The sequence below is a fragment of the Cryptomeria japonica genome, chromosome 3 (genome assembly GCF_030272615.1).
Source record: "Cryptomeria japonica chromosome 3, Sugi_1.0, whole genome shotgun sequence".
Classification (NCBI taxonomy): domain Eukaryota; kingdom Viridiplantae; phylum Streptophyta; class Pinopsida; order Cupressales; family Cupressaceae; genus Cryptomeria; species Cryptomeria japonica.
Genome location: NC_081407.1, coordinates 244,732,216 through 244,753,351, shown reverse-complemented (window position 1 = coordinate 244,753,351; position 21,136 = coordinate 244,732,216). Strand labels below are relative to the sequence as shown.

The 21,136-nt window shown below is 35.8% G+C and overlaps 1 protein-coding gene across 2 annotated transcripts in view; it reads left to right on the top strand.

The window, feature by feature from the left end:
• The window catches only part of LOC131074370 (disease resistance RPP13-like protein 4), a 77,649-nt gene extending 59,187 nt beyond the window's left edge, over window positions 1-18,462 (top strand). The window contains exons 1-2 of one of the 2 annotated variants that reach the window (XM_059218207.1): window positions 15,156-15,794; window positions 15,953-18,462. In XM_059218207.1, the coding sequence (XP_059074190.1) occupies window positions 15,583-15,794; window positions 15,953-17,690 (1,950 nt within the window). In that variant the 5' untranslated portion in view covers window positions 15,156-15,582 and the 3' untranslated portion in view covers window positions 17,691-18,462. Of the gene's footprint in view, window positions 1-15,155; window positions 15,795-15,952 lie in introns of those variants that run through there. The other variant, XM_059218206.1, reaches the window with a different exon arrangement.
• Window positions 18,463-21,136: the final 2,674 nt, after the last annotated feature.

Sequence of the window (21,136 nt, the reverse complement as noted above, 5' to 3'; positions counted from 1 at the left end):
GGACAATGCAAAGCATTGAAATCTCTCGATCTCTCTCATGTTGACTCAAAAGACACATGTGTTCCCTTCTTCTAGGTGACCTTCCTTGATTGGGGAATGAAGAACAATTATGCATACATACATATGATATACATGAATTATCATACAGCATACTGACCCCGAGGAAAGTGAAGTCACCTTGTGCTTTGTGTTTTGTGTCTATTATCCTTGGGCTTATCTCACACTTGGGGGCTAAATCCTTGCGATAACATGCTCCTTTCTCATTTCTTATATGTATCACTACCTTAAAGCAATCACCCCCGGTGAAGCGTGTGCGATCGCTTTAACGTAGGGGGGCATACATCCCGTCCATATCTTTTCAAGATACTTGAAAATTTCTTGGCAAATTTAACCTTGCCTTGAAAATTTTTGATATCTTTCTTGCATGACTCATAGTGAGGGAACCTTACTACTGACAGTCATGGTTCTCCCTCATGATCTTCCCTTTTACTTTGTCAATCGAAGTCATAAGATCCTTAGTCCACTGGGGGCTTGGTGTATCTTGCCTCCTTGATGTGGTGAAAGTCTTTCAATGTTGTTTCCTTGTACTTTACCGGAAGTATGAGCGTACGCCTATACTCCCGCTAAAGTGGGGGCTAAATGTAGCGTCCTAAAATTGCGACACTTGCAATTTCGACTGCATTTCGGTCTTCACGATGGCGACACAACACACAACCTGAATGGAGACCCCAAAACCTGATTATGACACCAAAAACTGCATTTTCTTGCACCCTGGCCTGAACCTCCTTTGCACCCTGCTGTCCCGGGAGGTGGGACCAGAGCGCCCAGCGCCCTGGTCCTTCAGGACCAGGGCGCCCAGCGCCCTGGTCCTCCAGGACCATGGCGCCCAGTGCCCTGGTCCCTGGGTCCTATTTTGGGCCCGATCTCTTTTGGACTTCAGGTCTTTATGTTTGCAAATTGGATCCTGGTCGGCCTAAGGTCGGGAAAATGAGTCTATCAACCCTAAATGACAAGTATATAAACTACATTTTCCTCTCTCATTTGGATATATACATACATGAGGGAAAAGGCGTGGAAACTATATTCAAGCATTCAAGCATTCAAGCATTCTTTCAAGCAATTGATCATTCTAAGTCTCCATTCAAGGCTAAGTGTTGCATTTAAGACAAGGATTCAACCATTGAAGAGGAGATCACATACTACATGCTACATACAACATACAACAATACAACAAACAACAACATCTATACCTTCGCACATAAGGATACAAACATCCTTACAACAAGGTATTAGTACTTGTTTTACATTACATTTACAACAATTTCTCATTTCTTGGTTAATTCCAAAACCGGGGTTTGACCTAAAGGCAAACCCCTAATCCCTAACCCCCCAATCGTCTTCGCTTTTCTGTGTGTAGGTTGCAGGTACGTGGCTGAAATTGAAGATCTGGAATCCTTGTGCAGAGACGAACAGATCCCCCTTCGTTTCGCGGATTTTTCGGAGGACCGTGTGCACGCCGGGCACCATCATCCCAACAAATTTTGCTCAAATTTGCAGGACAGTGCCGTATCGACATTTTACTGCTAATTCCAGGTCCGCAGCTTCATCCTATATCCCTATCTCAGTTTATAAGCGAATCTTCGTCACTTTCTATGCATTCCTAGCTTAATTCTTCTATCAACATTCTTTACGAAAGAGGGTAGCCTTGCTTTCTTAACCCTTGAAACACATTTAGCATCCAATCTTGCATTGTGTGGGATTGGATCTTGTGGGTTTCAACCCTTGTTTTGAATGTAAAGTCTCTCCCCTAAGTGAAAACCATCAACCCTAGTGAACCTCCCTTCTCTCTCCTTGGAGTTGGAAGAGGGGAGAGCAACTAGGGTTCGATCGCGATTTTCCGCTTTACAGTTGTATCATATGTTCCTTTCCCTTAAACTATCATAGAAAACTTTAAATCATCCTTGTACAAACTCTGATGAATGAGTACGATCATCACTTATGTAGAAGTGATACTCTCTTACAACCTTTCTATCCTTCTTTGTGCTATCATCTGCATGCATGAATGCTATGTGTATAGAAATAGAAACTTGTGTAGAGTGATAATACATGGATTGCACTTCATTTTGACGTTGTAGTGTATAATTTTCAGCAAAATCAATGATAGAGACAATGGTGCCAAGAGGAAATGTGTCCTTACATAACTTGAATTGCTCATCTAACCATCGAGCTCTATGTGTATGCATTATGTACTCATAAACTAGTTTCTCTTGAAACATTTTCATAAATTGAGCTACACATATATCATTTTTCACTAGCTCACATCTCTTCAAATCTTTTCCATCTTTAACTCCACATGTGATTGTCTTGTATTTTCTGAAAGAAACTAGTTTCGTACCAATTTCATGTGTGCTCTCCAAATGTATGCATCTTGGTAAATGTTGCAAACCACCATATATAGCACAAGAACCTTACATATAAGGCATCTTATAATAAATGCAACCATCATGTCTATTACATAGAACACTTGAAATAAATTCTCTTGCCAACTTAGGAGGTGCTTGTATATTACATTCCTGCAAAACATCGTTAGTGTGCAAAGTAGAACAAATATGATGAAAAATATCATAATGCATGGAAAATTCAATATGCATCCTACAACAACACATGGTGCGTACATGATTAATCTTAATATAAAAAGGTTTTGCCATTTCAAAAAATCTTTGAGAAATTTTTATCCAAGGAAACTTTTAAAGGAATCTTTCATAAAATTTAGTTTGAGTCATATCCAAATAGTGTTTCACATGTGGCTCACGATTTTTAGACCCAATTTGCCTTCTAACAACATTTCTTTGGTTGGGCGATACTCTTGTGTTGTCATGCCAAAAAATTTCAATTAATGTTTTTAGTGCATCTACAAGAACCTTGTCTTTGCGTGGTAGTCTACCCGAGAATGCCCAAAGAGAATTATTGTTAAGTTCCTCTATTTGTTCTCACCTCTTTAATTCTTTACTTAATGTTGTTCTACTAACATTTAATGACTTACTTGTTTTGCTTATCAAACGATTTTTTTTTTTATTTCTTGCTCATTATGGTTGATGTAATGACATGTCAAGTAGCATTAGAATCTTTACTACGTAATTTTGAACCAATAGATTGATATGCATCTAATAGATTTCTGACAATAGTTCTTTCACTGTTACTTTCAGATGATCTTGGGCCTAGAATTTTCATTGTCTCTCTAAAATTCAAATTTTTAATCATTTGAACAATTAATTGACATCTTGCGGTTTGATTTAAGTTTTTAAAATAGTTTTGCCATATTCTTTTAACCATTCACCTACAAGTTTGTTCATTCATTTTATTGGGCATTGACTTCAATATATTCTTATCAATGTCAATTAGATACTTTGGTTTCCTATGAGTGATTCTAGGAGGTGTTAACATCGATGCATTATGTACATTCAATTCATCAAGTAGAGAAGGTGTAATATGTTCACCATTTAATTGATTATTCAATGCAGTATCTTCTTCAATTGCATTAGGTGCATTATATTCCTTTAGTAAATCGAATTGAGATGTTGAGGTAGACATACCTTCTTCTCCCATTGTTCTTATGTCACACAATTTCTTCATACGCTGCCTTTGTCTTTCCTTTTGAGCCTCTCATTGTTCCATTGTTCCTCACTTGTTCTTTCCCATGGTTGAGATTGGTTAACCTAAATAGAATCATATTATATATATATGTAAAGAAAAGTTCAAAAATAAATAAATAACCATAAATATGCATCTTATCACTATTTTTTGGAATCAAACTATTAAAAAATCACAATTCAATCATTTGAAACCATGCAAAAATAAAAAACTAATAAAAACAACAATTCAATCATTTGAAATCATGCAAAAACAAAAATTTCACTTACTTTTATGTATACAACAATGATAGAAGTGCAGACATAGTTCCAGTGGGGCCTTTAACGACCTCAAAAACTTCTTTTGAGGCCGTTGAGGCTCTTGGGAAACTAAAAATATATCTATAAACCATGTATGCGCTACATTAATAATCGCGTACACGCTGTTAGACCATAAAATGTTGACAAGCCCAACAGTATTCTTTTTTCCCATTCTGGGTTGATAAGTAGCATGTACGCGCTACTAAGCCTAAAAATTTTATCACAGGGTAACGAATAATGGGAATAGTACCCCGTACATGCTTATGAGTAATAAGTACCATGTACATGCTACTAAGCCTTAAAAAAGTTATGGTAGGGCTGGGAACTAATAGTTTCAGTACCTCGTACGCACTCTTGAGAGAGGTAGAGGGAGGGAGAGAGAGAGAGAGAGAGAGAGAGAGAGAGAGAGAGAGAGAGAGAGAGAGAGAGGGGGGGGTGGGAGAGAAGAAGGGGTATGGAGGAAGGGCGAGGGAGAGAGGGAGAGAAGAGGGGGGAAGGAGAGAGAGGAGAGGGAGAGAGAGAGGGAGAGAGGGAATGAGGGAGAGGGAGAGAGAGAGAGGGAGAGGAGAGGGGAGAGGGAGAGAGAGGGAGAGGAGAGGGGAGAGAGGGAGAGGAGAGGGGAGAAGGAGAGAGAGGGAGAGAGGGAGAGAAGATGGGGGGAAGGGAGAGGTAGAGGGAGGGAGAGAAGAGGGAGAGGGAAAGTAGAGAGAGGGAGAGAGGGAGAGAAGATGGGGGGAAGGGAGAGGTAGAGGGAGGGAGCGAGGGGGAGAGAGAGAGAGAGAGAGAGAGAGAGAGAGAGAGAGAGAGAGAGAGAGAGAGAGAGAGAGGAGGGGGTGAGAGAGAAGGGGGAAGGGAGAGGTAGAGGGGGAGGAGAGAGAGAGAGAGAGAGAGAGAGAGAGAGAGAGAGAGAGAGAGAGAGAAGAGGGGGGGAAGGTAGAGAGAGAGAGAGAGAGAGAGAGAGAGAGAGAGAGAGAGAGAGAAGAGGGGGTGGGAGAGATAAAGGGGTATGGAGGAAGGGAGAGGGAGAGAGGGAGAGAAGAGGGGGGGAAGGGATATAGAGGAGAGGGAGAGAGAGAGGGAGAGAGGGAAGGAGAGAGAGAGAGAGAGAGAGAGAGAGAGAGAGAGAGAGAGAGAGAGAAGAGGGGGGAAGGGAGGGAGAGGGAGAGGAGAGGGGAGAAGGAGAGAGAGGGAGATAGGGAGAGAAGATGGGGGAAGGGAGAGGTAGAGGGAGGGAGAGAGGGAGAGAAGAGGGGGGAGGGAAGGTAGAGAGAGAGAGAGAGAGAGAGAGAGAGAGAGAGAGAGAGAGAGAGAGAAGGGGTATGGAGGAATGGAGAGGGAGAGAGGGAGAGAAGAGGGGGGGAGGGAGAGAGAGAGGGAGAGAGGGAGAGAGGGAGAGAAGATGGGGGGAAGGGAGAGGTAGAGGGAGGGAGAGAGGGAGAGAAGAGGGGGGAGGGAAGGTAGAGAGAGAGAGAGAGAGAGAGAGAGAGAGAGAGAGAGAGAGAGAGAGAGAGAGAGAGAGAGGTGGGAGAGAAGAAGGGGTATGGAGGAAGGGAGAGGGAGAGAAGAGGCAGGGAAGGGAGAGAGGAGAGGGAGAGAGAGAGAGAGAGAGAGAGAGAGAGAGAGAGAGGGGGGGTGGGCGAGGGAGAGAGGGAAGGAGGGAGAAGGAGAGAGAGGGAGAGAGGGAGAGAAGGAGAGAAGAAGGGGGAAGGGAGGGAGAGGGAGGGAGAGGAGAGGGAGAGAGAGGGGGAGAGAGGGAGAGGTAGAGGGAGGGAGAGAGGGAGAGAAGAGGGGGGAGGGAAGGTAGAGAGAGAGAGAGAGAGAGAGAGAGAGAGAGAGAGAGAGAGAGAGAGAGAGAGAGAGAAGAAGGGGTATGGAGGAAGGGAGAGAGAGAGAGAGAGAGAGAGAGAGAGAGAGAGAGGGAGAGGGAGGGAGAGGGAGAGAGAGAGAGGGAGAGGGGGGAGAGTAGGGGGGAGGGAAAGAGGAGGGGTCTTAAGGGGTCACATGATACCATATGACCTCTTACTTGAAACAATACGACCTCTAATGACACCTAAGGGGTCATATGGTGGGCTAATAAAATGATATATTAAATTTAAAGTTATGAATAGAACATCATACAACGAGACTCCAAGTGAAGAAACAATGAGGCTTCGCTAAAAAGGAAGTGTAAGAGCTTGACCTAACCCTAAAAGTACTGCCTAAGTTCTAAAACATATGAGGCTATTAAATTTGCAAGGTTATAAGTTTGATCTCGATTGTGACTATAGGAATTACACACTTGATTTCTTTCATGGGTATGTACCGTTTCAAGCTATTTGACAAGTGATGATCATCATATACTACCACTGCCATGCATAAAACAAACTTTAATTTCTTTAGGTGATAGGCATTATGTAACGTGGGAACTCTCACATACCCACCACTATCATTCTACAGGACATCATCTGTGTTACTCTCCCTCTTTCTCTTCCTACCTATTGTTTTCTTTTGAAAAACATATTACAAGTACTCTGACTCATCATGTTGCTTTGTTGACACTATTTTCCACATCTGCTCTACTCATTAAAAACACATTCGAGAAAATAATTGCTACAGGTTTCCTTGTTTGTCACAGTAATACACTTGTGGTTCAATTTCAAACCCTATTCCTCCTATTCAATATACACACAAAAATCCATCAATCAATTTTTTTAGGAGAGGATACATCAAAGAGGAAGTTGCAGACAAAAAATAAATTCACTTACTTCTATAGAAGTGCAGACACAGTTGCAGTGGGGTATGGAGGGAGAGAAGAAGAGAAAGAGGGAGAGAGAGAGAGAGAGACACCTTGTATGTGTTTGAGAGGGAGAGATGATACACTTAATGGTGTATATATATGTTTAATATATTATATATATACATATATTATATGTATATAAACATATTATATATACAATGTCATATTATACACATATTATATATTACATATATTATATGTATTTACACATATTATACAATAGTGCGTACGTATTGTTTATAGGGAAACAAGCGCGTATGCACTGCTTACACTATAAGTACCCCATACGCGCTTTTGACTGTTTAGGCTTGGAAATAGGCCTGGATGACAAAGCTATAGATTGGAAGTTTGATTTCTCTCAATTTCTCTCATTTTTGATGTGTTTTATTTTATCAACTTGGTTTATCGACTTTGTCATCATCAGGTTTACACTTCATAAAGTGGGTATTTCTAAAATTGCCACCATATTTTCACCCATCTTCTGAGCTTTCTAACCATATAATTTGTTTTCAATTTGAACAACAATAACATATTATTATTGAATTTCTTTTACTAGTGTCTCCATAGTTCTCACAGACATAGGTGCACCATTTTTTGAATAAATTTTGATATAATTATTCAGATTTTAAAAAATAAAATATATTGTTGTAGTGCACTTGATTCTTTACAATTTTTTTTAAAAAAAATGTATTTTCGATTTGTTTAGTGTAACTTATGCTTCGTGCACGAACAGGTACCAAATTTTCAGGATGTGTTCGATTGGGAAAATCATAAAAAAAAAATACTAAACAAAAAAATATAAAAAAATACACATCTTCTAGTGATCACTCTTAACTATCTTTCTGCAAAAGGATTTGTCAAAATACTAAATCTAACTATGACTTTTTTGATGTGCACGTCAGACACTATGTTATGTTTTTCAGAAAACAAATAGGGTTATTTTTTCGTGCGTGAAGGATTTGACCCCCTTAATTTTATCCAATTTTGAAAAATTTTAGTAGTTTGGAAACTAGATTTAGAGTACTACAATATTTGTTCTTTGATTATCTTCATATCTTGAGTGGATGACTTTCAAATTTTGCCTCCAAGTTCAGGTTCACTTGATTTCAGAAAAAAAAAGTGTCCACTTATACCCCCCTTTTTGACCATCATCTTTGTGCACTTACCCAAGAGAGAGGTAAAGACAAAGATAAATATATGAAGAGATGGAGAAAAATGGATAGAGAGAGGTAAAGAGAGAGAGAGAGAGAGAAAAAGGAAGAGATAGAGAGATATAAAGGAAGAGAAATATCGATAGATAGAGATATATAGATAGTGCAAGAGAGTGAGAAAGAGAGATAGAGATTATAGGTAGGGATAGATAGAGAGGGAGAGAGAGAAAGAGGAAGATATAAAGATATATAAAGACACTATAGAGAAGGATGTGGGGAGAGAGAAAAAGATATATAAAGATGGAGTAAATAAAGAGATAAAAGTAGAGAAAGGGAAAGATACTTCAAGAGGGCGATAGAGGAAGAGACAGAGAAGTAGATTAATCATGTATAGAGGAAGATATATAAAGATAGAGGAACATATAAAAGAGAGATTGATAGGGAAAGAGATGGAGATGTGAAGATGGAGATAGATATAGATATGGATAGAAAGTGATAGAGAGAGTAAGACAAATGGAGGGAGAGATGGAATGAATAAGTGAGATTTAGAGATAATGAGATATAAATATACATGAAGATAGATCTATATGGATATAGAGAGAGATGGGAAAAGCTAGGGAGAGAAAGGAGGTGATAGAGACAAGTAATATATAAGTATAGGTAGGATAAGGTAGAGGAGGGAGATAAATAGAGAGAAGAGAGATTATTAGAGAGAATTATAGAAATAAGGAGTGACAATGATGGAGTGGGAGAGGGAGAGATATGAATAGAAAGATGGAAATATATGCAAAGATGCATGTAACTTGGGAATTTATTTATCTACATGGAATGAGAAAAGAAGTGACATAAGTAGAGAAGAAAGAGATATATAAAATATATTATATAAGTATAGATAGACAAGTGATAGATAAAGGAGGTGATAGGAAAAAATGATATTTTGTATGCAAAATTTGTGAGTATTTAAAGTTTTAAAATTGAAGGACTAACTTCAAATGATTATAATTAATTTTTTGTCTATAATATCGTCAAAATACCTCATCCATTTGATAGGTCTCTGAATTACCTTTCCCATGCCTATAAAAAATCAAAATTTTGATAAGAAACGCAAAAGTTAGGCCCATTTTACTAAACTATATTTTTTATGTTGAGGAAAACGGATATCCGATTTGAAAAGTATGATATCACAATAGTGACATCACAAATCAGATATCTGATATTATTGGATATCCGATTTGGTTTGGTATTACCAAACCAAATTCAAATTTTGCCCGCCCCAAACAAAAAGTCAAAGCAGATTTTGGCATGTTTGGAAAGGTTGAAAGTGCATTTTTTTCTTCATTGCCACTTTTTGGCCCCCAATGATCTTGCACATACCCTATAGCGTTATTCTGTTAGTGTAACTTCATGATTTACGATGAGAGTGCAGTGCATAGTCAGTTTTAGTGTTAATTCCAACTAAGCATCTAACTTTTGTTGTAACACAATCTCTTTCGTTAAACATGGAAAACTCAAGATTGCATGCTATGCATTATTTTCACAGCGTCTTCTCTTCATCGTAATTTTCGCTCTTATGGTGGTTATCTTTGTTTTCTCCATATTTTCTTCAAAGTGGTGGTTACTTATTGTATAAATATGCATTCAACATAATGTAATTTGACACATTGAATTAATAGTGTTTCTTTTCTTCTATTTTTTGTTCTGCAAGTTTTTTTTTTCTCTTTTCTAGCTAGATCTATATTCTACAATGTAAAAAATTTAACATGGTATAAGAGCTTGAGAGCTAGGAGGAAGGACACATTATTTGCAGACAGATTTTTGAAGAATGAAAGCTGATGTAAACCTCCGTTCATGGGCCTTGCCTTCATCTTCTCCTTTGTGACACATCATTTCAGTGGACCTGTCTTGTTTCTCCTTTGTCATATTATGAGGGAGATTTTATACGATTAGTGCTAATGCTTCTTGGTTTTGTTTCAAGTTTGATTAGTTCACTATTGGCACCTGTATTTTCGACTAGCAACTTCTTCTTGCATGGTTGAGTACTATCATTGGGGTCACTCGTACAGATTCATATGCTACTTGCATCTTCGAATGTCAGATGTTTTTCTTTTGTTTGCCATCTAATTATTGTTCAAGTAGTGTCATCAATGGCACTCATGCAAATTCTTGATCATGATCATCATCTTGTCTTCTGAGGAGGTTCTTCATTCAGCACTGTGGCAGCGGTTACCATTCGACAATTGTTCACACTTTTTTTGTATCTGAAAGGATGTTCTTTTGCACTCCATATATAGTTGCACCTCTTGTAAAATTGAGGGGGGGTTTTGTTCTCACTGGGTTTTCCCTCTTTCCTCTTTTTTTTTTTCCTTTTCCTTTTCTCCTTAATTGGAATTAAGGGGGTTGTTACTGTAACTTCCTGATTTACGATGAGAGTGCAGTGCACAGTCAGTTTTAGTGTTAATTCCAACTAAGCATCTAGCTTTTGTTGTAACACAATCTCTTCCGTTAAATACAAAAAACTCAAGATTGCATGCTATGCATTATTTTCACAACCTCTTCTCTTCACCGTAATTTCCGCTCTTACAGTGGTTATCTTTGTTTCCTCCATATTTTCTTCAAAGCGGTGGTTACTTATTGTATAAATATACATTCAACATAATGTAATTTGGCACATTGAATTAATAGTCTTTCTTTTTTTTTCTAAAAATTTTGTTTTCTCTTTTCTAGCTAGATCTGTATTCTGCAATGAAACATTGGGCTGAATGTTTCACAGCTCACATCACAAGTTTGGGTTAAATGTTAAGATTCCACATCACCCATGTGAAAACGGACTCCCTGCAAAAGTGGGAATCAACGTGGGAATCAACATCACCCATGTGAGGAATCCGTGCAAAAGACAGTTAAAGTGGGAATCAATTGCAACGTCATCCATGTGAGGAATCCGTTCAAACTAGAGACACTGACATCGAAGGGACCCGCTCAGAGTAAACGTTGAAATGATCGAACATCACCCATGTCAGAAATCCCTGCAAAATACACACGCATTACCTACAGCAATATCTTAACTGGGGACCACACCGCATCCGAATTGCCCAAAGGGTAAAAGATAACAACTACTCATTTTGAACTGTTGATTTCCGTGATTATAACAGCGCATGCGAAAAGGATAGATAACGCGAAAGCCGTTGTGTCGCATGAAAGGGAAAGGACACAGTCACGGATGAATATGTAGCGTGTCAGTCACGCTACACATCGCATCACTCCTGCTTTGAACCTTTCAAATTTTCTCCACTTTGATCAAATCCATTCATGACTCCACACCGAGTTTTTCTTTTTCTTTTAATTGAACAAAATTGAATGATTACAATGAAAATAAATAGCAATCTTAAGGACAGGGAAAAATGTGTATTTTTTAATTAATAAGATTTTCTATCTAGACATTTTGGGAGTTGAGTTCATGGAGTCTTCCTCCTTATAAAATTGATTATTTGATGTATTCATCAACCACAAAGGTTCTTATGTTAAGGAAACAGTGGCTTTTCCAGTTTACAAAAGGAAAAGGAATGTTGGACATTTCTTGATGATCAAGACTTACAATGGGAGATTCAATTGAGTCTCATATATAAAATGTCTAATATTGTTTTTTATCACATAAAAAAAATTATCACTTGAATTTGGATTACTAGGAAGGACTGCAGTTCTTAGTTGGGACTCTAGTGCCAAAATAGTACTATAGTGCTAGGCATGTACGCTCCGGTCACAAAATGGTTGTGATTGGACAATTTTTTGATATTTATTACTTAAATTAAAAATTATTTATTAATTTATCCAGCATTGTTATTAATCATTTGAAGGGGACAATTTTGTATCAAGATATTACTATAGGAAAAACATGACAATATTACATACAAAGGTTGACTCAAATATAATTACTTCACATTCTTCATTTTGTACAATTATGTGAATAGCTGCATACAATAAATAATTAAAACTAGTTGGCAACATGACTACAATATAAACTCATAAATCTAAAGTAAATCATGCACACAAAGCAACATCTTACTTTCCAAGATCAAAGAAATGTGCATCAATAGGAATAGACATATGCAAGATTAGTATATTGTATGTTATGACAATAGAACAATAGTTGGCTTTGTTTGAGTGACAAAATGTAAACATTTGTTTATAAGTATATATATGTAAATTGCTAAAAGAAAAATTTCAAACACATGTTCAATGTCCACCTATAAATACATATATGTAAGCTATTATTTTTAAATTTTGAAACACATGTCATATATATTAGTACTATAAGATGTGAAGCCTATTTCCTTCAATATTTCACATTTCAATTATAATTGTGACAATTATATTTAATTAAAATAAATCTAGCAATGCTATAAATACTTAATAGGGGTGAACAACAAATGCATTGTATGCAGACAAGCTCTTAAGTTAATTGTTGTAATATAGTGTAAAAAAGTTTCATATTAGAAAAACATTTTGCACAATTTTGTAGTTCAAAATAAGTTCTAGTAATTCAAATTGAGTCATCTTTACACTACATTCCATTTTCTATGATTTTTTGATCCTCCAAATCAATTACCCAAACTATATTTGAGTATCCACATAAACATTGCACCTCATTAGAGTGCAAGTGCTAGTTTTTAACATTACGTGATAAGGAAAGAAGACTTATTTTGTAAGGATTTACATAATAATTTGATAGAAAATAGACATGTCATTTTAAGGAAAATGGAAATCAAATGTATACTAATTTATTCCAATCATAATTGTTACTATAACTCTTACGGCTTTAGTCTCATATATTTTTCTAGATTTCTTCTCATTCTTTTAGCTATAGTGTGTGTCAAAGAAGAATCTATAGGTGGACTAATATTTTTCAACAATATCATAAAGAGTTCTACTCATATAGGATGATATGTGTATGCCTCTTAAAAAGGTTTTTCATGTTATGAGAGTTGATAAATTGTAGGAAGGTATTCTCAATGTAGGGATCAACTTTTTATAGTATACTTCTACTTGCATTTTGTTTCAAATTGTGATAGATTTGGTTATTTGTGTGTAGAGTATTTTAGTGTGGCTCTATATTTCCAACTAACATGCTAGCATTTTCTCATTTTCCTAATTATGTTTAGGATCTCTATTTAAACAAGAAATGGTTGTCTTTGTTATTGTATTAGCCATTGCTAATCCTCCCATTCTCTCAATACAGGGTAGCTTGCAATTTCAACTTCAACACAAGAGTTGTATTTTTTATTGTTATAGATTTTCAATGTCATTTTGATGTGCTAATACAACTAAAATATTTGTTATTATGTTAGCATTTTCTCATTTTCCTAATTATGTTTAGGATCTCTATTTAAACAAGAAATGCTTGTCTTTGTTATTGTATTAGCCATTGCTAATCCTCCCATTCTCTCAATACAGGGTAGCTTGCAATTTCAACTTCAACAGAAGAGTTGTATTTTTTATTGTTATAGATTTTCAATGTCATTTTGATGTGCTAATACAAATAAAATATTTGTTATTATTTTTCTTTTGGGACTATTAACTATTGTTACTATCTTTAAACAATTGTTGTTGTAAGGTGTTAATAATTATATTACTAGTTCCTAGTGATTTGCTTTATAAGCTTGGTTGTTGTTCATTCTTTTCACCTTTGTAATAAACTTTGTCATATATATGAGAATTCAAGACAATATTTTGTATCATATTCTACTTAAAATACAAAATTTAAGATTTAAAAATATTTAAGATTTTTGATAATTTAGGTTTCAAATTTTCAAGGTCCTTCGAAATTGTTTTGAAAAAAAAATTAAACTTGTTGTGTGCTATTTTTGGATCTTGATTGTGCTATTTTTTCATTGAAGAAAAAATAATATCTATTCAACAAAGATAAATAATTGAAAAAAACAAATGAACTTGATTATTCTAAACAACTTTAAAAAGAAACTACCATGACCAAGAAAACAAGGTGTATTGTGATGGACTCAAAAATATATATCATGAATTACCTAGAGCCAAATAAAATCTTAATGAAGTTTAACTATTAATTTCCCCTAATCATCATAGCTATAACATTAATTGAACTTCAATGGTAAATAATTTTCACTCAAACATTCATTTATTATGATATATTTGAACTATACGCACTTAATGATTTCTTGCTATTATGCTCCTCCTTGTAAAGCTCACTTTCAGTTGTAGTCAATTCTATTGCTCTGTCAAGGTTTCTTGATAGACATCTCTTTTTGTAAATTACTCTTTATTAATATAAATGCATATTTCCAATAAATAAATAAATATTTTAATTATGATAATCTTTTCAAAACAATTTCCACTTTCTTGTTTAACCTTAAAATTAGGAAAATAAGATATAATACTCTATCCTAAATAAAATACCACATCTAGTTTGAATTTTAATACATTTTTTCTTTCTTTTAATTTTAAAATCAATGCAAAGAAATTACATCAAACTAAACAAACAAAAGACTCTCAAAAACCATAAGGCTACATCTAATACATCTAATATGAATATTGTAATTGTCCTATCCCTTTTCTTTTATATACAAAATAAATATGTACGTGCAAATATCTATTTGAGAAAAGCCACTAGCCATACCACAAGGCAAACATTCCCACTAAAATCTAGTGTAAGTCTGTAGCACAGACACACTTACAGCTATGTGGATAGTGCGAAAAATATTGTGTCAAATTATTCGGAAATATAGGGGAAAGGATCTAGTAGTTGAGCATGTTCCAATTTTTGTGATAGAAGTTGATGATTTAATACCCCATACTTGTTGATTTAATGTTCAACTTTTGTATAACATTGCACCAATAGTTGTATGATAAATACCAATAATTGAATGAAATATATCTTCGTTGTGAAAAGTAACCAATCATGTGATGCCACATCAGCTGCACAACTATTAGGACCCTTTTGCATACCTATTGGTCTCTTTGTTTTTTTGGGTTGTTTTGGACACCTTGACAAAAAGCATGCCGATGTGGCATCATATTTGATGATGTAGTCCTGAAACCTTAGTTATAAGCAGGGGATTTGCCAAATAAACTGCTGTAAAAAAATTGAAATGATTTGAAATTTTCATTTAGAAAAGATGTTTCCCTAGTAATTTGAAATTTTCATTTAGAAAAGGTGTTTCCCTAGTCAGAATATTTTGAGTCACTTTGCAATCTATTAAAGAGTCTTGAGTCACTTTGCAATCTATTAAAGAGTGTTAGTGTGTATATGTAGAGCGTAAGTCACGTTACACATCACATCACTCCAGCTTTTAAGCTTTCAAATGGTCTGTAGTTTTATCAAATCCAGTCCAGACTCTATTTCCATCCTTCTCTGGCCCTTGAGTTCATGGCGTCTTCCTCTTCATCCCACAAACATTCTTTCAGTGATTATGAACGGGAAAGGGTCACTGCATCTAAAAAGTTATATGATGCATTCATCAACCACCGAGGCCCTGACGTGAAACAAACTCTGGCTTTAGCACTTTACGAATCACTAGAAGAAATGGGATTTTGAACATTTCTTGACGATCAAGAATTACAATTGGGAGATTCAATTGAGCCTGCTATACAAAATGCCATTTACTCTTCCAAAGTGCAAATCGCCATATTCTCACCAGGATATGCGCACTCCCCTTGGTGTCTAAATGAGCTGGTTGACATGTTGAAAACCAAGGCTGTGTTTATTCCTGTATTTTGTGATGTCAAGCCTTCTGATCTTCGCTATCCTGAAGGTCAACACTCTGTTTATGCACCTGCATTCGCTCAACATGAAGAAAAGAAGAGATTCGGCAAGAAGAAGCTTCGCCAATGGAAAGCAGCCCTCCGGTCTTCCTCAGTCATCTCTGCCTACGAATTGAGCACATCTAATGAGTAAGACATTGCTTATTTTTGTCATTTAATTTTTACTATTTTGTTTCGGTTGTTTGCTTTCAATCCGTTTTGATTCTCTGTTTTTATTTTTGTTTCTTCTTAGCCTCTCTATATCGACTTCGAACACTTCTGAATTTTCATTCGCTTAAAATTGGCAGTAATGTGGAGATGCTGTGTACAAAGATTGCCTTGGCTGTGCAACAAGCAGTTGGAAAGACATCTAAGGGCTTCCCAAGATATGTGGAAGCTGCAAAAGATCAGATATGTCTTTGTGCAGACTCGTCAGCATCAACAAGTAGATCAGCACAGGTGAAGAAATCGTGTCTTCTGCCCAGAGATTCACATCCAGTGGGGATAGATTCCAAAGTTGAAGACATGCTCAGGTTGCTACAAGACCAGAAAATTCCAGTTATAGCCGTCGTTGGTATGGGCGGTTCTGGGAAGACGTTTCTTCTCCAACATGTCTACAACACGGGGAAATCAAGGTTTGAATATTCTATTTGGCTCTCTATTTCCAGATCTTTTTCTGTCAAGAATTTGCAACATGATATAGCCTCACACATAGGTTTAGAAAGTAAAATTGTGGGAGGCGCCATAACTGAAGAGAGAGCGGCTGAATTGATCCATGAGCATCTGAAAGGGAAAAGATCTCTTATAGTGCTCGATGATCTGTGGACGCTGTCCACAGAAGATGATATCTTGTATAAACTTGGTCTGCCAGCTCATAAAGACTGTAAAGTTGTGGTGACCACAAGGAATAAGGAGGTTGCTCAAAATTCAAAAGCTCATGTTTATGAGATGAAAATTTTGTCAGATGAAGACAGTTGGAAGCTGTTTTGTTTCTACGCATTTCCTGATTGTGAAGAAAATAGTGCGCCACCGGACTTAGAAGAGGTGGGTCGTGAGATTGTAAAGCAATGTGGAAATTTGCCACTGGCTATCAAAACAACAGCAGCATCTCTCGTCAACACCGCACGCCTCAGCAAGTGGGAGTCCAAGCGCGATCAGCTAAAAAAGCCAGCTGTTCCCTTCGGTGGCCATGACCCTGTGATGGATATATTAAAATTGAGTTACGATTCCTTGCCACAACATCTTAAACCCTGTTTTGCTTATCTTTCATTTTTCCCCGAGGATGAGGAGATAGACCCTGAATACCTGGTATATCTATGGATTGGGGAGGGATTCATCCCAACAGGAGAGGGGCAGTGCGATACAGCGTGGGATTGGTTAGATCAACTTGTCCAGCTGTGTCTGCTTCAACTATCAGAAGGCCTAGAGTTCAGTAAATTTACTTCTATTGGTTATAATAAAAGGTTAACCAAACATTGTAAAATTCATGATTTATTGCATGACCTGGCCATACACATATCCAGAGAAAAAAAATGTGCTTTTTCTGTTGAAGAAGCCGCTACATATACAAGTGCTGCCTCTGGCTGGTGTCGGATTTTACTAGCCAAGAAAGATATAAATCCTAACGACATTTCAGAGAGTCGTCCTGCTTATCTCCGAACGCTCTCTCTATCTCAGAATAATGAGATTAGCAGCATTCCGGAAAACTTTTTTAGTGCTATTAGAGGACTGCGTGTTCTGGATTTGAGCTCTACACGCATCTATGCATTGCCTGCGTCCATTGGAAAGATGGTACTTCTTAAGGTCTTAAATTTAAGGGGTACAGCGATAGTGGAAGTACCAGAGTGTGTAAGACATCTGAAAAGTCTCTTGTTTCTTGCTATGTCTAATGGATGCAGATCACTACCAGTATGGATAGGTGAACTTAAATGTCTTCAGTATTTAGAATGTCAACTTGTTTATCGCATGCCAAGGGGAATATCAAAGCTAGCCTCTTTGAGAGTACTGCGATCAGATATGTTGGCCGCTCTCCATGGAAGAGGATGAATTCTTGAGGTTAGAGGATTTGGCCAAAATGACTCGACTTCAGGAACTATGGTTATCAGTTATCCATGAGATGCAGTTGAGGAGGATGGAAGAAGGCATCCTTGCCCAGCTGGTTAAGATGTCTCGTTTCGAAACAAAAGCTTGGATTGGTGATGGAACGAAGTTTCAACAGTTTCTGGATAAAATGAGAGCAATGAAACATTTGGAAATTCTCAGTTTGGAAAGATTTGCAGTGCCAGGTTGGATATGTGATTTGGTAAATCTGAGGGAATTGAACTTATATAAGTGTTATTATAGTGATTTTCCGGAGTTTCAAAGAATGCCCAATCTAGTGAGCTTGATTTTGGCTGGGAACGACGGGTGCAGAGAATTGCCAAAAGCTTTTGTAAAGTCTGGAGGGTTTCCACGCCTCCGCTTCCTCAAAATTAATTACTTTACGCAATTGGAAGAGTTCCCAGGGTTGGAGGAGGGAGCGATGGCATGCCTTGAGGAGTTCAGTCTATCACGTTGTAACAAACTGAGGAAATTGGGAGAGGGATTGGAGCGGTTGAAAAGACTGAAGAATTTCAATTTTGAAGGGTGGGGAGGTCCGAACTGGGGGATGGTTCACTTATGGGATATGTTACGGGAAGGCGGATACTATTGGAATAAAATGAAAGCCATGAATCCGCAAGTAACTATTTACACACGTCTATTGAATTTAGTTTAGTTTTATTATTATTGTAACAATTCAAGAACAATATATATTAATAATAACAATTATTAAATTTAATTTTAGTAAAGGTCATGTTATTTGTAACTTAAATATTTTTTCTAGGGGAAAAGATTGAGTAGTTGAGCTCATTTCAATTGTTGTAAATTAAATATACCATTTGTTGTGAAAAGTGACCAATTAAGTATTGGGGCCATTTTGCACACCTAGTCTCACTTTTTTTGGGATGTTGCTGATGTGGCATCATATTTGTTGATGTGGCCTAAAACGTTAGTTATAGGCAGGGGACTTGCCAAGTAAGCTGTTGTAAAAAATTCTGAGTGATTTGAAATTTCCACGTAGGATTTTGAGAAGCACGAAGTTAGTGCACAACTACTCGGTGCTCTCCCCTATTTAACGTTATATTAAAGTCAATCTTATGAGATACTTCTTGTAAAAATATAAAAAAGTATTTACTAGTTTTACAGAACATAACTAAATATTGTGATAATTATTTAATTTTAAAATGATATTTTAATTTAATATTAGATATAAATTTATTTGTAAAAGTAATATAATTTATAAATTGAATCTGAATTTTAGTGATGGTGAATATTGTTGTATGGTTAAAAGCTTCTTTCTATTTAAATTATATTAAATTTAATTTTGATTTATGATAGTGGCAAAACTTTTAATGAGATACATATAGATTGTATAATATTAGTTATTTTATGAAACATGTCTTTCATGAAAATAATTTTTTTGTTTATTATTTTGAAGATTTTGAAATTTTATTTCTACTTTGAATGATATTATTGAATATAAAATTGTTTACAATTATTGCTTAATTTATATATTTTATAAAATTAAAAATTTCTTAAATTTAATTGAATATAGAATTGAATTGCACTTTAGATAAACATGAATGTAATTATTGTATAATTAAAATCAAATCTTCCTTATATAGCCCATTCAAGCTGGGAAAATGAATACATACAAAATTATACTACAGGAAAATTGAAATTTGTTCAGGTCAAATATTTTGTCGAACACGTTCAAATCAGATCAAGTCTGATCTCTGAATCAAATCAAAAACCATTATTTTTTTAAAATGCTGCAAACATTTTGTCTCCAGCTCAACAATCCAGTACTTTTAGATTTATAAATACATTGAAGCAGGAGCTGGAAGGAGATTATTTTTCGGTTCGTCCAATTTTTAAGCAAAATTCTGCTTTGCTAGTGTTCTTTCTGACGTGCTAGCGCATCACTGACAGCATGACAAAATTTTGCAGAATATTAAGGTAATCACTTGTCCTGGTCTTAGTAAGTTTTATTGTTAGGAATCTGTACATGACCGTTATCATTTATTTAGGCAACATAAATTTTAAGAGGAAAGAGATTAAAACTTTTGTCTTTTAAGTTTCATACAGATCTCTGTTTATTGATAGGTGTCTGTGCCAGGTGCCTCAACAGCGTTCTTCCTTTAAACTTTGAAATGGTTACCATTCCTTTACCTCTCTTTTTAATGGTCCCTACAAGGCGAGGAGTAGGATTGTCTTCCTTGAAGTATTGATGACATGAATCTTAAATGGATGACAGAGGTTCAGCTTAATTTGAGCATCCCTATTTGTGTTGACATTGCCAAAAACTTTGTTTCAAAGGTACCAATTCTTCATCACCAGCTGTTTGTATCCATAAAATCTCTTTCTAGCTGACATTGTGTTAATGTCAGTAGTATTAGTTAACTGTGTCAGCGTCCATTTAACCTTCATTACATAACAAATTTACTTGGAGAAGTAGGAACATAAAGGTCTTCACTCAGTATTTTCATGTTTTCAAAGTAAAATTTATAGGTTTTGTCCTCGTACATCTTGTTCCTACTATGTAGCAACCAAAGAGAGAGACATTGTACGGCTTGATGCAAGTACTTTCAAGTGGATTCATATATTTTTAATCAAGAAAATAAGCAAAATGATAACACAAACTCTTAATCTGAGTGTTATGTCCACTTTGCTTAAAGATGATAAAGCAAAGAAATAAAAAAGAGAAGCTGTTGATTAAAAATGAGGAAAGGAATATAATTGTTAAAAATATATGTTCCCTGTTTGATTTTTTCGGTTGTAAGGATAGATTTGGCTCAAGGAGATATCAAAATGTTAGAAATTGTTATAGAAAATAAAAGGAGGGTAATAAAAGATGGGGAAGGAATAACAAATTTTAATGTTGAAATCAAACAATTTTGAAAATGCATAACTAATCTTTTACAACCTTCTCCAATGATAACCTTATTTGTATTGCAAGTTTTAGAGTTCATCAAGGTTAAAAATGGATTAAATCTGCTAGTTGATTATGGAAGAACTTGGAAACATGGTTGCAATGTATATGAATCGATTGTAAAGGAAAAAATATTTCTGCATGGAATTGATGATATTGAGAAATGAATGATTCAGGGGTTTTCTTTGTATAAAAAATATTGTTGAAAACTTAACCAAATAAAAGTTCAAAAAATGCAATTAAAAATTGTAAGAAAACAATTTTACATGGAATTTGTTTCTTATTAGAACTTTAAATTAGTTATAATAATTTTTTTTATTGAATAAAAGTATAAGTTCTTTTCATTAGCTTATATCATCTAAATATGTATTGATAAGGAAAGAATCAATTTTGATGTTGGGAGGTATAAGTATAGTTTCAACATTTTATTAGCCAAAATCTTGGAAAGAAAATAGAAAGTAGATGAACTGCACACTTTAGT